This window comes from Symphalangus syndactylus, chromosome 4 (assembly GCF_028878055.3).
Source record: "Symphalangus syndactylus isolate Jambi chromosome 4, NHGRI_mSymSyn1-v2.1_pri, whole genome shotgun sequence".
Lineage (NCBI taxonomy): Eukaryota > Metazoa > Chordata > Mammalia > Primates > Hylobatidae > Symphalangus > Symphalangus syndactylus.
Window position 1 is genome coordinate 84,943,002 of NC_072426.2, and position 13,467 is coordinate 84,956,468.

At 49.6% G+C, this 13,467-nt stretch overlaps 1 protein-coding gene across 12 annotated transcripts in view; it reads left to right on the forward strand.

The window, feature by feature from the left end:
* Window positions 1-13,467, forward strand: part of ARHGAP22 (Rho GTPase activating protein 22) — a 210,072-nt gene that overhangs the window by 47,418 nt on the left and 149,187 nt on the right. For 2 of the 12 annotated variants that reach the window (XM_055275380.2, XM_055275383.2), the window contains exon 1: window positions 4,142-4,502. The exons of 9 other annotated variants lie outside the window; for them this stretch is intronic. In XM_055275380.2, the coding sequence (XP_055131355.1) occupies window positions 4,469-4,502 (34 nt within the window). In that variant the 5' untranslated portion in view covers window positions 4,142-4,468. Of the gene's footprint in view, window positions 1-4,110; window positions 4,503-13,467 lie in introns of those variants that run through there. One more of the 12 variants, XM_055275385.2, reaches the window with a different exon arrangement.

Genomic DNA, 13,467 nt, shown 5'->3' on the forward strand with positions numbered 1-13,467 from the left:
GAAGAAGGGGAGAACAGATTCAGGTGGAGAGCTGGCATCCTCTGCCTAGAACAGGGAGTCTACAGTGACTGGGGCAGACAGAGTGAATGTGGTGGAAATGGGCCAGAGGTGTGCTGACAAATGCTTAACAACCAGCTCTGTAGAAGAAAAACAAAACAAAACATCTAAGCTCTGATGTACTGCATTTGCTGGTTTTCTTGGTGCAAATACTCCCACCGCATTCAATTTCAAACTACCAGCATGATGTCACTGACCATTAGAGTTGAGAAGAGATGCATGGCAGCAACCCAGTATATATTATCCACCATGTAGAAACAATAGATTTCAATTACCTTAAGAATAATAAAATGTAGTAAAATGATTTGGAAATTATGAGTTTTTAGGCTTGTTACCTTTGTCTTAAATAGTTTAATTATAAGTTTATATACATTAATTTCTAATGATGTTCTTGCTAAACAACCAGCTTACAAAACTCCTGAAAATTTAACAATCAGTTATGTCATTGGTACTCTCCAGCTGGTCCAGCCCACTACTGGGATAGACAGAAGGAGAAACCAAAGTATGAGGGTGGGAGCTGCCCACGAAGACCTTGAGTGACATGCAAGGGAGCTGCGGCATCGACCTCCTGGCAGCAGGAACAGAGAGTGCGCTAAGCAGGCATGCTGGGGACGCGGGTGCTGGTGACCCCTGGGCAGGCATCACAAAGCCAGAGTAGCATTGTTTCTCTCCTCTGCCTCCAGAAGGGCTTACTCTAGTCCTCCATGCAGCTTCTGGAACAGGGGAACCAGGGCTCTGCTATCTATATGTCGCCTTTGTGCAAATTAGAGGAAAGCTCCCTCTTCTAGCTGCACACCTCCCCACCTCCCCTTGCTGGAACACAGGGCTTTGCCAATGGAGCCCAAATTCAGCCTCCTTACCTCCCTCTCCTGGACACCTTTGCGCAGTGCACAGACTATTCAACAGCACCTGTGGCTCTGCGTGGAGTTGTCTCAAGTTGGGGCTTGGGACAGATGCCCTTTCCACTTTCTGACCAGGAGATTTATTGGCAGATGTGCCTCTCCCTGAGAAGAATCTCCCTTAGGATGGCAGCCAGCAAACACCCCATGTGCAGTTGTCTTCTGAAGCCGTGGTTCTCAACCCTGGCTGAATCCCTAGAGGAGCTTTTACAACTCCCAATGACAATAAACACTCCAGACCAGTTAAATCACAGCCACTGGGGGTGGGACACAGAAATTCACTCTCAGAGCTCCCTAATGTGCAGCCAAGGTTAGGAATTACTGTTTTGAAGGTATCCTGGCTCTGGGCCAGTTGATGCTGATTGACAGCCATCCCACCAACAGGTGTGCATTTCAATAGATGCCTTCCAGAGACTTCTGTCCATTCAGTACTCTCCACATACCCTTCAGCTTTTGTCCCTGAACAGCCCTTAGAAAATACCGAATGATTCAAGGCAGGAAACCAGGTGAAGGCAGACCCAGGACCACTGCTGGAAAGGGGCAGCACTGTGCAGGCAGGCACAGGGCAGTGGAGAAGGAGGCATCTGTCTCCGCTGCTAAGCTAGACCTGCATCTCCCACTCCTTGGTCTTGGTGTCCCACTTATAAGTGAGAAGAGTAGGGCTGGTTCTTCAAATAAAAGCTTATAGGAGGTCACATGTTCAACAGATCCCCTTGCCCTGCCCCTGTCCCCATTCCATCCTCCCACAAGTCACCCCAGAGGAAGTGGGAGGCTCCCAGGGCCCTGCAGATCAGGGTTGGTAAACTTCAGGATGGAGGGGCTCCAATTCCTGCCTCTATGGACCCTTCAACTCAGGAAGTACTGAGAGCACAGTCTGAGAGTGGAGAGGAGAAAAAAGCTACTTTGCCCACCTGCCCCATTCCCCCAGCCTTCTCAGACGAAGAACCCAGATCAACTCCTGCCCTTTTCCCAGCCTGACTTCTGGGTGTGAGCCCAGAGCCTGTGGTTTTGTCCACTTCCAGCTCTGATCCCCAGAAAAGCAGGCGAGTGAACACAGTGACTTAATATCATCAGGGAAAACAGCTGCACAGGAAAAGCGCCTGGGGGTGGTTTCTTAACCAAAACAAGCGTGAATGGACCCAGACTAAGTCTCAGGGCATTTCCTTGCCTCTGACTTGGATAAAGTGGTCCAGGCTGCATTACTCACAAATGGCTTCCTGATTGCTCAAGACATTGTCACAGGCCACAGGACTTGCCCTGTGACCCTGGTGTCTACATAAGATTTTCTAGCTTGATATTCTCCCCACTCCTTGTGGGTGGCCCCTGTCCCAAACAGGGCTTATACCTAAAGGAAAAGGAGGTCAGTTCTGTCATTCAGTGGTGTTTCTTGGATCTGCCCATCAAGCCAGAATTTCCTGTGAGGCTTCTGGCCTGAGTCAGCCTGGGGCTCAGGGAGAGCATAAAATAGGGGCAGTCCAGGGACATAGATAAGGGCCCAGGGGAAGTGCTTAGTGGTTCATTCTGCTGGTGGAATCAGGAGAATTTCACTGGGAAATTGCCCAAAGAAGGACAAGGCAATGTGAGGAAGGGCATTCCAGAGAGAGGGAGCTGCACGTGCAAAGACACAGCTACATGTGCAAAAACACAGAGGCACATGAGAGCAGAAGCTGCACATGCAAGAACAGGAATACACAGGAGCAAGGCATGTGCAAAGTCACTGGGGCACACAGGAACAGGCGCTGTATGTGCATATGGTTGTATAGAGCATCAGCAAGAGATAGGTCAAAGAGGAGGCCATGGATGCCAGCATGAAAGAACCTGGAATGTTATGCCAAGGTACTCATTCATCCCTCTGAGGAGCAGCTGAAGACCAGAACAAGTGACTTGATGCTGAGTAAGAGAGCTTTGTGTCCATGGACTCTACCTTCTCCCACCAGCTTGGCCATGTGGCTCACCACATCCTGGTGAGTCTTTCTTCTTACTCTGCAGTCCTCCCCTCTCCATAGGGCACACTCTTCCCTAGGGAGGATTGTCACAGTGATCTCCTGGTGGGCTCTCTCCCTCTACAGCTGCTAAAGTTGATTACATACCAATAGGACACTTGGGGATCTGTGGACACGGGGCACTCGACGGAGTGTGGAGGGTCAGATGGAGGCCATGGCCATCAGAGCAGGGGAGGGCATTGTTCAAATCCCTCTTTACCAGCTACTGAAAGGGTCACACAGTTCTCAGGCCCAAATAGCCAGACCCAAGCTCAGATGCCTAAGAGGATACACAGAGTGATTATCAGGGGCACAGAGGCAGGTCACCGTTCAGCAAGTTCATCGGGGGATCAAGCCAGGAGCTGTTACCATGCAGTGATGGGAATAGGGTGGAGAGGCTGGCATCACGGAGCAGCTGTAGACACAGCCCTGGGTTCCGGTGCCCGCCCTGCAGCTCGGTACTATATGACTTTGGGCAGGTGATTCAACCTTGCTGTGCCTTATTTTCCAGATTTGAAACGCTATATATATAGCACCTGCTTCAGGAGTTTGAGAGTTAAATGAGATATTGAATGTAAAGCACCAGCCTCAGTGCCTGACACATAGTAGGTGCCTAATAAATGATAGCTATTGTTATGATTGCATTCCTTGGGTAATTTTTAGCATCTTGTAGCTGGATTCCCCTCCTCACAAAGCCCCAGTATGCATCCTTTAAAATTATGCCGGCATCAAACAGAAACATGGCAATTAGCAGAGATTCACTATTCAATTCAGATCTTCCTATGAAGAGCCCTGAGTTAAGTGCTTCCTGCCCTCTTATTCCTGTCACCTTACTAAACAGGCATAAATAGTATCCCTAACAGGCATCTTCCTGTTGCGAGTCTCCTGAGGAGTTTACATCGCCGGGCTGCTTGCTCCTTCCCAGACACACCTGACTTTCAACACTTAAAACAGTGAGCTCATAAGCGGGTCCCCGTGGGCTGGGCCCTGGGGGAGTCTCGGCTACCTTCTCACCAAAGCGCTCTCCCATCCGGGCTTGGCAGGGAGTGCGGCTCCCAGGCGGCGGCAGAACGGCGCATTTCCTCCAGCCTCAGCAGAGGACGGCCGGAACCCCGGTACCCTCTCCCCGGCCTGGACCGCGCCCGGCGTCCCTGGCTGGCCCCGCCCCTCTCGGCCCCGCCCCGCCTCCGCGCTCAGCTTGGACAGCCACGCGTGCGCCCAGGCCAGGCAGAGGGACTGCCCCGCCCTGGTCCGGTGATTGATCAGCAGTGATTACTGAGGCTTTAATGGTCCGCTTGGATGGGAATTAATTCTGGGATGGATAAATAATGCATCGAGGTTTATGTAGTCCAAGGCGAGCAGTCCGTCCGGAGCCGGGAGAGGTAGCCGAGGGAGCCTGACGGGTGACGCCAGCGGCCACGGGGCCCCGAGCTAGCAGGGCATGAGGGGCGACTGGGCGCGAGGACGAGCAAAAGCAAGTTGATGACAGCATGAACGGCCCCGCGTGGCTGGCCGAACGGCTGCGAGAACATGCTGAGCCCAAAGATCAGGCAGGCCAGGAGGGGTAAGTCCAACTTTCTGGGGTTTCTCTGGGCACCGCATGTGCCTCTTGGCAAAGGAGCGCGGACACTTGGCCAGCTGTCACGCCGTGTGTCACATGGGGCGGGCGTTCTGGGACCATTGCCGCTGAATAGTGAGCATCCTCCTGAGGAAGTGCCCTTCCTCGTGAAACTCCTGGGCTGGGTGGGGACGCGACCTGAAGTTGCAAAAGGGCGGTGGCCGGCTTAGTGCCCCAGTGGGTGTGCACACTTCGCCCCACATTCCACATTTTACAGAGGCCCTCGGTCGCTCCAGGTGACCTGGTGGCAACTTTAAGGAAACTTTGCTTCTTTACTGAAAAGGAAATGCCCAAGATTTGCCCTGTGGCCAACACAGAAGCACCCCTTACCAGGGAAGGCAATGCCCTGGCTTCTAGAGACAGCTGGGTGCAAATGAGGGTCTTCATTCCTGCTGCTCTGCAGACAGTATTTCCTCAACCAGGCCAGGGGCAGGCAGGCTTTCCTGCCAGGAGAACACCCAGAAAGCTGCAGGGTCTGGGCCAGGATGGGTGGATGGGGGAGCAGTCTCAGCAAGAGATGGGGGTCAGGAGAGTCCAGGACTGGGCTAGCCAGCCTGTGTCCAGCCAGCGACCCAGCACAGTGACCTGAAGACTTGGCCACTGTACGGGGCTAGAGACAGCATCTTCATGGACAACAACTTCTTAGCCACGGAAAGTGTCATTTTGAATGAGAACATCTGTCTTTTACAAAAATAGAACGTGTCTTTTCAGGTGGCCAGTATCTGGGAGGGCTGAGCTCCTTTTGTAAACAATGAAGTGGAGGATGGGTCTTTGGAGGTGGATGGAGCATTTGCCTGGGAGCTTGGAAACGGTTTGTGTCTCACCAGGTGTTTGCAGCTGGGGGCCTCCAGCCTCCTGTGGATTCACAGGGAACACACCCATCTTATTAGCACACGTCAAGCACTTAGATGATTTTCGTGGATGGGACCGGCCTTCCAGTGTGTTCCACAGCCATCAGGACCCCTCTGTGGGGTGCTTTCAGATGGGCTGAACCCTGTGTACCCCAATGGGCAAAGGAGGACCTTGCATGGCTCTGCTGAGGAGGGGGCAAGTCTGGTGATCACCCAAGGGATAGGACAGGCCAGATGCCTCTGCGAGAGCTTAGTTCCACCCTCCCACTCCTGTGTAATGGGCTGGCCACTGGCCACATGTGGCTACTAAGCACTTGGCATGTCACTAGTCCAAATTTTGATGATTTAGTACAAAAAAAAGAATGTACAATATCTCATTAATAATTATTTTCCTGAAATGACAATATTTTGGATATATTGGGTTAAATAAAATCTATTATTAAAATTAATTTTACCTGTTTTACATTCTTTTACTATAGCTACTAGAACATTTACAAGTACATATGTGACTCGTATTATATTTTTTATATTTCTATTGGACAGTGCTAGTAACAGACCAGTGCTTCAGCAAAGGGGCTTACAGGCAGCCTGTCTTTGAAATCCAAGATTTCTCATAAACATTTGTTTTAAGTCAATGGTTCTCAACCAGGAGCAATTTGCCCCCCTAGGGAACATTTGGCATTGTTTGGAGTATTTTTGGTTATTCCAACTGAGGGGTGCTACTGGCATCTAGTGCGTATAGGCCAGCCATACAGCCCTCTTCCAGTCCTCAGTGTTCCATGAGCCTTCCACCATGGGGCTTTTGCACATCCTTCTTTCCCCTGAAATGCCTCCCACATTCACATGTGTGCACATGCATGCATGTATGTGTGTGCACATGCGTTCATGCATGCAAACATACACACACACCTTAATTCCTATTCACCCTCCAGTTATAGTATAGTTCAAGTGTTGCCAGCCAGGGAAGTCTTCCCACACACCCCAGTCTAGGCTGGATCCTCTGCTCCGTCTCTCCTTTTCTTTATGGTATTTACCATAGGTTGCAGTTGTATACTCCTGAGTGTGACTGATTGGTGAATATCTGTCACTTGCATTGCTCCATGAGCTCCATGAGAGCAGGAACCATTTCTGTTCGGGGGCATCATTACACCCCCAATGCCAGGTACCTGGTGGACACTCAACCTGTGTTTCTTGAATGAGTGGATGAATAGCTGGATAGAGGAGAAAGCATTTGCCTGGGTGGCTGGAGCACTGTCTCTACCCAAGCTGGCCCGGTACTTAGGAAATTTGGCCTCACCTTTCACTGACTCATATGTTGCAAATATTTTCCCAATTTGTTGCTTGCCCTTTATTTTTATATTAGAGTGGTCTTTTTTTCTAGATTTACCTGTTTTTAACTTGTATACATTTTCCTTTTAGAATTTCTGTCTTTGTTTGCAATATTTCAAAATAAAATCGTTGTTGCTATTAAGGAGGCTCCTTCTTTTAAAGGAAATCATCAGACTGATGGGCAAAGTTATAGGAGCTTTAACCATCTCCTGTAGCAGGAGTCTCAATGTCTCAGGAGCCTTGATGAATGTTCAGAGCCTGATCAATACTTTGGGGGTGGGGAGAGAAAGCTCTATTAGTGTGACAAAGTACCTTCAATGGCCTTATTCTTGTGATTGTCCCACAAGAAAGTAAACCAACATTTATTGTGCACCCATGCTCCAGGCACTTTTGTTGTACCTCATTTAATTCTCATGACTGCACTATAATGTGATATCATTGTTACCATTTTGACAGATGTAGAAGAATCATGGTTGCCCAGCCAATAAATGTGGGATGTAAATTTGTCTGTCCAATGCTAAGGCCTCTGCCTTCTCCCTAACCCAACACTATGGCCCTGTACATCTCCATGAGAGCTGTAGGTTCTTTCAGTGATAAAATGCAATGATATTTTTGAGAAGGTGCATCTAAACACATGGAGATTAGATCTAGACAACTCATAGAATGTTTAAGGTTGGATTATTGATACCTAGCAGAAAACTAAGCAAATAAAAAAGCAAGGCAATTATGAACTCCACGGAAAACAAAAGTGATTCATGAAAGAAAAATTATTATCATATACAACATACCTCAAGTGGGACTAGCAATTAAACGGTGCTAATAATGGAGATTCTGTTGTTACTCTAACCAAAATTATAATATAACTAATTGGGAGGGTGGAGTGGGTGCTTATGGATGGTGGGGAAAAGGGTGTAAAAGAAACAAAATCTTCATCTTTTAGAGTAAGAAGTTAATAGATAACACTTAAAAGGAAAAAATCAAGAAGTGGTAATAAATAAATACTATCTGGAAACATAGAAGTAATACCAAAAGAACCAATGACAAAGGTTGAAAATGGCTGCCTCTGTGGGGTGGGGAATGGAAGTAAGGGGATAAGACACTCCTGGGTTTTGCCCCAAGGCTGCAGAACTACTTGAAAAGTGGTTAGGGAATCACAGCCCAGAGGTCAACCGACCTCATACCTGCTCAGACTGGGGGATCCTTCAGATCCCTGGAATATTCTGCCCTTCAGGGACACTCATAGGGTTAGAAGGCCTCCTCAGATTGCTTAGTTATGAATATTGTGGCTCCCAGGATGTGCCCTTGGCGATGCCATGATGCCCCTGCCCAGGCTTGTCAGGTACCATGATGGCTCCCTATGAGAGCTCTCGCCACCTTCATGGCCCTGAGAGTGAAGCAGCTAAGGAACAGTCACCTAATTAGGTGACACAGCATCTGACTTTGCCTGATTCAGAGAGGACGGAGGTCTAGCAGAATGGTCAGTAAAGTATGCTGAGGAAGGGGCGTATTAGAACCGCTCATGGAGGGGTGCATCCAGGCTGTGGGCTGGAGCTTAGCCAGGGACTGGAGGCCTCAGAAGAGCCTGCTCTGGAGAAGGAGGGCCAAAGGGAACTCACCCAGCAGTCTCTACTTCCAGGCCAGGCCCTGACACCGCTGTTTGTAGCTGATACCTTCCGTGACAGCAGAGGTGCCCAAGCCTGGACATCCTCTGCCATTGGTACTTCGCCCCATGGACAGAACCAAGCTGTCTCTTGTCAGTCCCTCCTAAAAGTTTGCTCAGAAGTGAAATGAAGTTACAGAGGCCCTTAGATCAGCAAAGGGTCCAGGACAAACCCTGGGGAACCTGATTCGAGGAAATAAAAGTTTCCAATTTGGGGATCTTTGAACAAGAGTGGCCTCAAATCACATTGCAGCCTGATTTTTTTTTTGGATACTCTTCTAGGATTTTCATTGTTTATTTCTAAAATTTTTAACATTTTCTTATTGAGGCATAATTTACAGAGTAAAATGCACAAATCTTAAGTGTTCTTTCAGTGACCAGCCTGAAGATCAAGATATAAAGCATTTTCCTTAAGCCCAGAAAGTTTTCTCCTGTGTCTTCCCAGTCACCCCGACTCTTCTCCCAACCAGAGTGACACTTTTCTGATTTCTAGCACCCTAGAGTGATCTTACTTATTCTTCAATTTTATATAAATGCAATCAAGGATATGACTTTCTACTATTAATACATTAAAGGCCACAAACAGTCCTTCCACTTTCCTCTTTAAGGAAGGAAGGAAAGTGAGAGAATCTCTGTTGAGTGTTTAGAATGTGCCGGATGCAAGCTGGACCTTCCGTTACATGCAAATGTCCTATTTTAATCTTTACACCAACGCTGTGAGACAAGGGAGAAAACAGAGGTAGAATAATATAAGTAAAATGCTCAAAACTGCACCACTGATAAGAGCAGAAGCAGCTTAAACACAAGACTCCGAGGTCTGAGAAGCCTCCCTCCCAAATCTAGTGCTGCGCAGAGGCAGATGGAGGCTGACGTGTCACTAAGCAGCTCATGCCCCCAGCGATGCCAGCAGTACAAAGCTGTCAGATCGTGTCCAACCCTCACAAGCACCTGTCTCCATGGCAGGTATGCACAATGCTATCACTAGGTGCAGGGGCCAAAATGAAAGGTGGAGACAGGCCACCCACTCTGTCCTGGCCTGTCCCAGATTTGTTCCCCTGCAAGTCAGCCTGGCCAAGCAGCAGGCTAGTGGGAAAGGGGAGGGGAATTGATGGGACACAGAGCAGTGCGCGTCCTGTGGAGTTAGCCCTCACCAGGGGTGCCAGGTGTTGGCCAGGGATGCAAAGGTATGTGGTGGGCTCAGATGGGCCTGGCCCCTGCCACCTGGTGATGTTGAGGAATCCCAGATTTGGCTGCTATTTTACTTCAACTCCCACATTTCTGGGAAAAAAGATTGGCTATTCCAAACGCTGCAGGCTCAGATAGCTTCCCCTCCCTGCTCACATGAGGAGTCAGACACTGATTTAACTCTCTATGCGCTTACCAAGTGCTTAATAATCGCAACAACCACACTAATGCCTGTTGAGCTCATGGGACATGCTGTCAAGCAAACACAGCACATGAAATGACTTTACTTGTGTCCTCCAATGTCCCCACCTGGCAGGCCCTGGGTTAACTCTGGGCATGCCTGGATAGAGGTGCCCTAGGGTCACTTTTGTTTGCAACATATGAGACTAGGTCAACATTTCTAGGTCCATGGTAGCTGGCTTTGACCTACCTCTTTGAAAGCATGCTTCCTGGTTTGTCCCTCACTTTAGAATGTCACATCCCGTGTGGCTGTTGGAACTTCCTGCTTGAAGTCCTATTGCACCTATCATGTGCAGGCACATGCGTTATCTCCCTTCATCCTCAAAAGATTCCCATTGAGAAAAAGACCACTATTACCCCATTTTTCGGATAAGGAAATTGAGTCCCAGAAAGGATAAAGAACTTGCCAGCCAGTAAGGGTACCCAACCAGGAAGGGGCATTGCTGGGATCCAGAACCCAAAGGCTTCTGAACATAAAGTGCGTGCCTTCATATTTACACGCCAGGCTTGGATGCAGGCAGCAAGAGAGGAAAGCTGCCCCAGGTTGTGAAAGCCTCTGTGCTAAGGCCCAGAGGTGGCAACCTGGGGCAAGCGGTGTGCCCCTGTGGTGGCTGCAATGCAGGAAGGCAGTGAAAGGACAAGGTGATATGAGGGAATGAGACTGTCCCACATCCAGACAGGGTTTTAGACAATGGAGTGGCATGCCTGGCTGGAGCCTTAGTCAACGATGCAGGTTGCAGTGGGGGCAGCAGGTGCGCAGGGAGCGGCCCTGAGGGCAGGGAGAGAGGGTAAATGCTAGTGGGAGCAATGGTGTTTCCCATCTGCCACCTGCAGAGAAGGAGAGGGAGACACAGGGGCCTTTGTTGAAGCAGATCTATGGAGAGCTGGGTTCCTCTGCTTCCAGACACTCTTCCCCCAGTGCCAGCTGTGTGCTGGGCAGCAGCTGGCACCTCCCCACCCTGCAGAGTTTGTAAGTACCAGAGTGTTTCAGCACCACAGGCTGAGAACAAACACTCCCAGCCACCACCTTCCACCCAGCCGTTAGGCCACCAGTCCATCTGTTGCTGCCTGAGGTTCATGCCAGGAGATGAAAGTGGCTGTTTGTACCCAGAAGAGGGGCGCTGCGAACTCAAGGCTCTTTCCCCACCAACCCTCATGTTCTCCTTCTTCCCAGATAACTCCAACCAACTGATGGGAAAACAGAGTTTCTTTTCCCACAGAAGATGTTAGACATCCATAAGTGCCCCCACCTGACCAGTGCTCTTAGACACTCAGAACACACAGTGCTGCCAGGTGCTGGGCTGGAGCAGCTCCAAGCTGGCCTTGTAGCCCCAGACAGCTGGAGAACTGGCCATGACCTTATTGTTTGAAGGTGGGGATAAATGATTTATTTGCAAGACAGGCCTGAACTGAGTTAGGCATGGGCCAGGAGGCCACCTTGGACTCCACTATCCAAGGCAGAAAGGCAGTCAGGACCCTGCCCTGACTCTGCTGAAATCCTCACCAGCCCCAGTGATTACTTAACCAAGGGTAGAGAATATATTGATCTAAGCTAATGGCTCACAGGCAGGCAGAAAATGAAATTTATAATCGACATGGAATTATATTGATTTTACCGATCCCAGGCTCTTTGTGAATGGCCTGCGTATCTGAACAGAGGAGGAACAGCAAGCACCTGGGGTCCTGGGCCATCAGCCCCTGAACAAAGTCCAGAAGACAGAAGAGAGGCTTCCAAGGGGCACAGCCTGCGGGAGCAAGAAGCAGGGCCAACACTGTTCACTCAGCACTTCACTGCTCTCCAAGAAAACTGCCCATTCATTTCATCCTCACCACAGTCTAGGAAGCAGCAGGATCCGTATCTGGCCCCCATTTATAGACAGAAACCTGAGGCTCTAAGAGGCTAAAGGGCCTCGGGACTCGGAATCCTGTGCATCTTCCATGACCTCCCACTGCCTCTCCACACCCACTGCTAAGCTACAGTTTCGCTTTTCCACTCTCCTGCTTGCTGCTTCTCTGATTATGGGCAGAGAATCAGTAATCTCATGCCCTTTAGCTTTTCATGTGTGGAAACAGGCTGTGGGTAGGAGAATCCTGTTGGCAGATTTCTTCCAACCCAAGCAGATCATCTACAGAGGCACAAAGTCTCTTGGATTTGATGAGTTCCCATCCTCTTCAAACTTGAGGATTCCTGTCTCACATTTGCAGACATGAGACACACGTTTATGAAGGAGAGGTGCATGTCCAGCCAGAGGTGTCAGCAAGGTCCCAGGGGCAGCATAAGGGATGGAAGTCAATCATTCTGCCTTGAGAGCCTACCAGAGGGGTCTTCATACCTTAGGAAGTAACTGCACTGATACTGATGCTTCCAAAGTGAGTCAGGATTCACCAGCAGAGTCATGAGTCCAGGGAAAGGGAAAGGCAGACATACAGGGGTGGAGGTGTGGCACAATGGCCCATGTGGGACCTGTCAGCTTGGAGAGACCCAGGTGTGTGGTGTGAGAGGGAGGAAGCTGGGCACCAGCTCACAGAGGCCCTCCACATCACAGCCACATCAGACCCATGTCTCTGATGGCTAAGGCTGTAGCAAAAACTGTCTACACCCTGAAAAAGGGGCATGGTCTCTTCCAAGGAGCCACAGCAAGAGAGACCCCAGAATGGGTTGAAGGCAGAAGTTGGAAGAGGTCCAACAGGCTGCTTTTTCTCAGAGGGTGGGTTTTCATTAGTCTGGCAAGGGATTAAGGTATGGTCTCTCCTAAGGCAGGAATGTGGGTCCTATGAGAGTCGGGGTAAAAAGCCTGAGAGTGGAGCCAGACTTCCTGTCTGGACTCACCCTCTCACTCTCTGCATCTTCCTATTCCCCTGCTGGGCACACTCCACCCCCCAGTGAGGCTCACCGCATTCATTCGTCCCTTCTCACCTTACACTGGATCCCTGCCCTCTCCAGCCAGCCCCACCCCAAGCCCGACTGTCTCGCTGCTGCTGCTGCCTTCACACTCCCCTCTCCCTTTTATAGGTGACAGAAACATCTGGTGTTGGGGCATCTGTCCCCCATTAGCTCTGCCAGGGCAAGTGTGTGTCTTGTGTCTCCATATGCAGTGGCTCTCACAGTACAGGAGGCCCCATAATCTCAAGAATGGATAAATGAACACCAGATCCGCTTGAATCTAGGGCTGCAACCTGCATGGAGGCAAACAGCAAACACTTCGGGTGTCTCCCTGTTTCCCACCGCCCTTGCTGAATACCAGCCTCAGCTAAGCCAGGAGGCAGACCCAGGAAGCACTGATTAAAATAACTTTCAAGAATGAAATCTTTTATATTGATTTTTAAATCATTATTCACTATGAAAAAAATCCAAACTCTCTAATCTACCTAATCATGATTTAAAAATTAATATTTTTCACTCCTGGGGGCAGGAATAGATAGGCTGTGCATCTTATTGGCTTTAGTTCTTCATGCCGAGGTGAGGCTCATTAGGAGGGCCTGGCTCATTCTCTAGACCCCTTAGATGGAGACCTAGGAACAAACAGGTGGCCAATTAGAGCCAGGAAGAATGCAAGTCACAAATTAAGCTGGGTGTACTAGCTCATGCCTATAATTCGAGCCCTTTGGGAAGCCGAGGCAGGAGGATTACTTGAGGCCAGGAGTT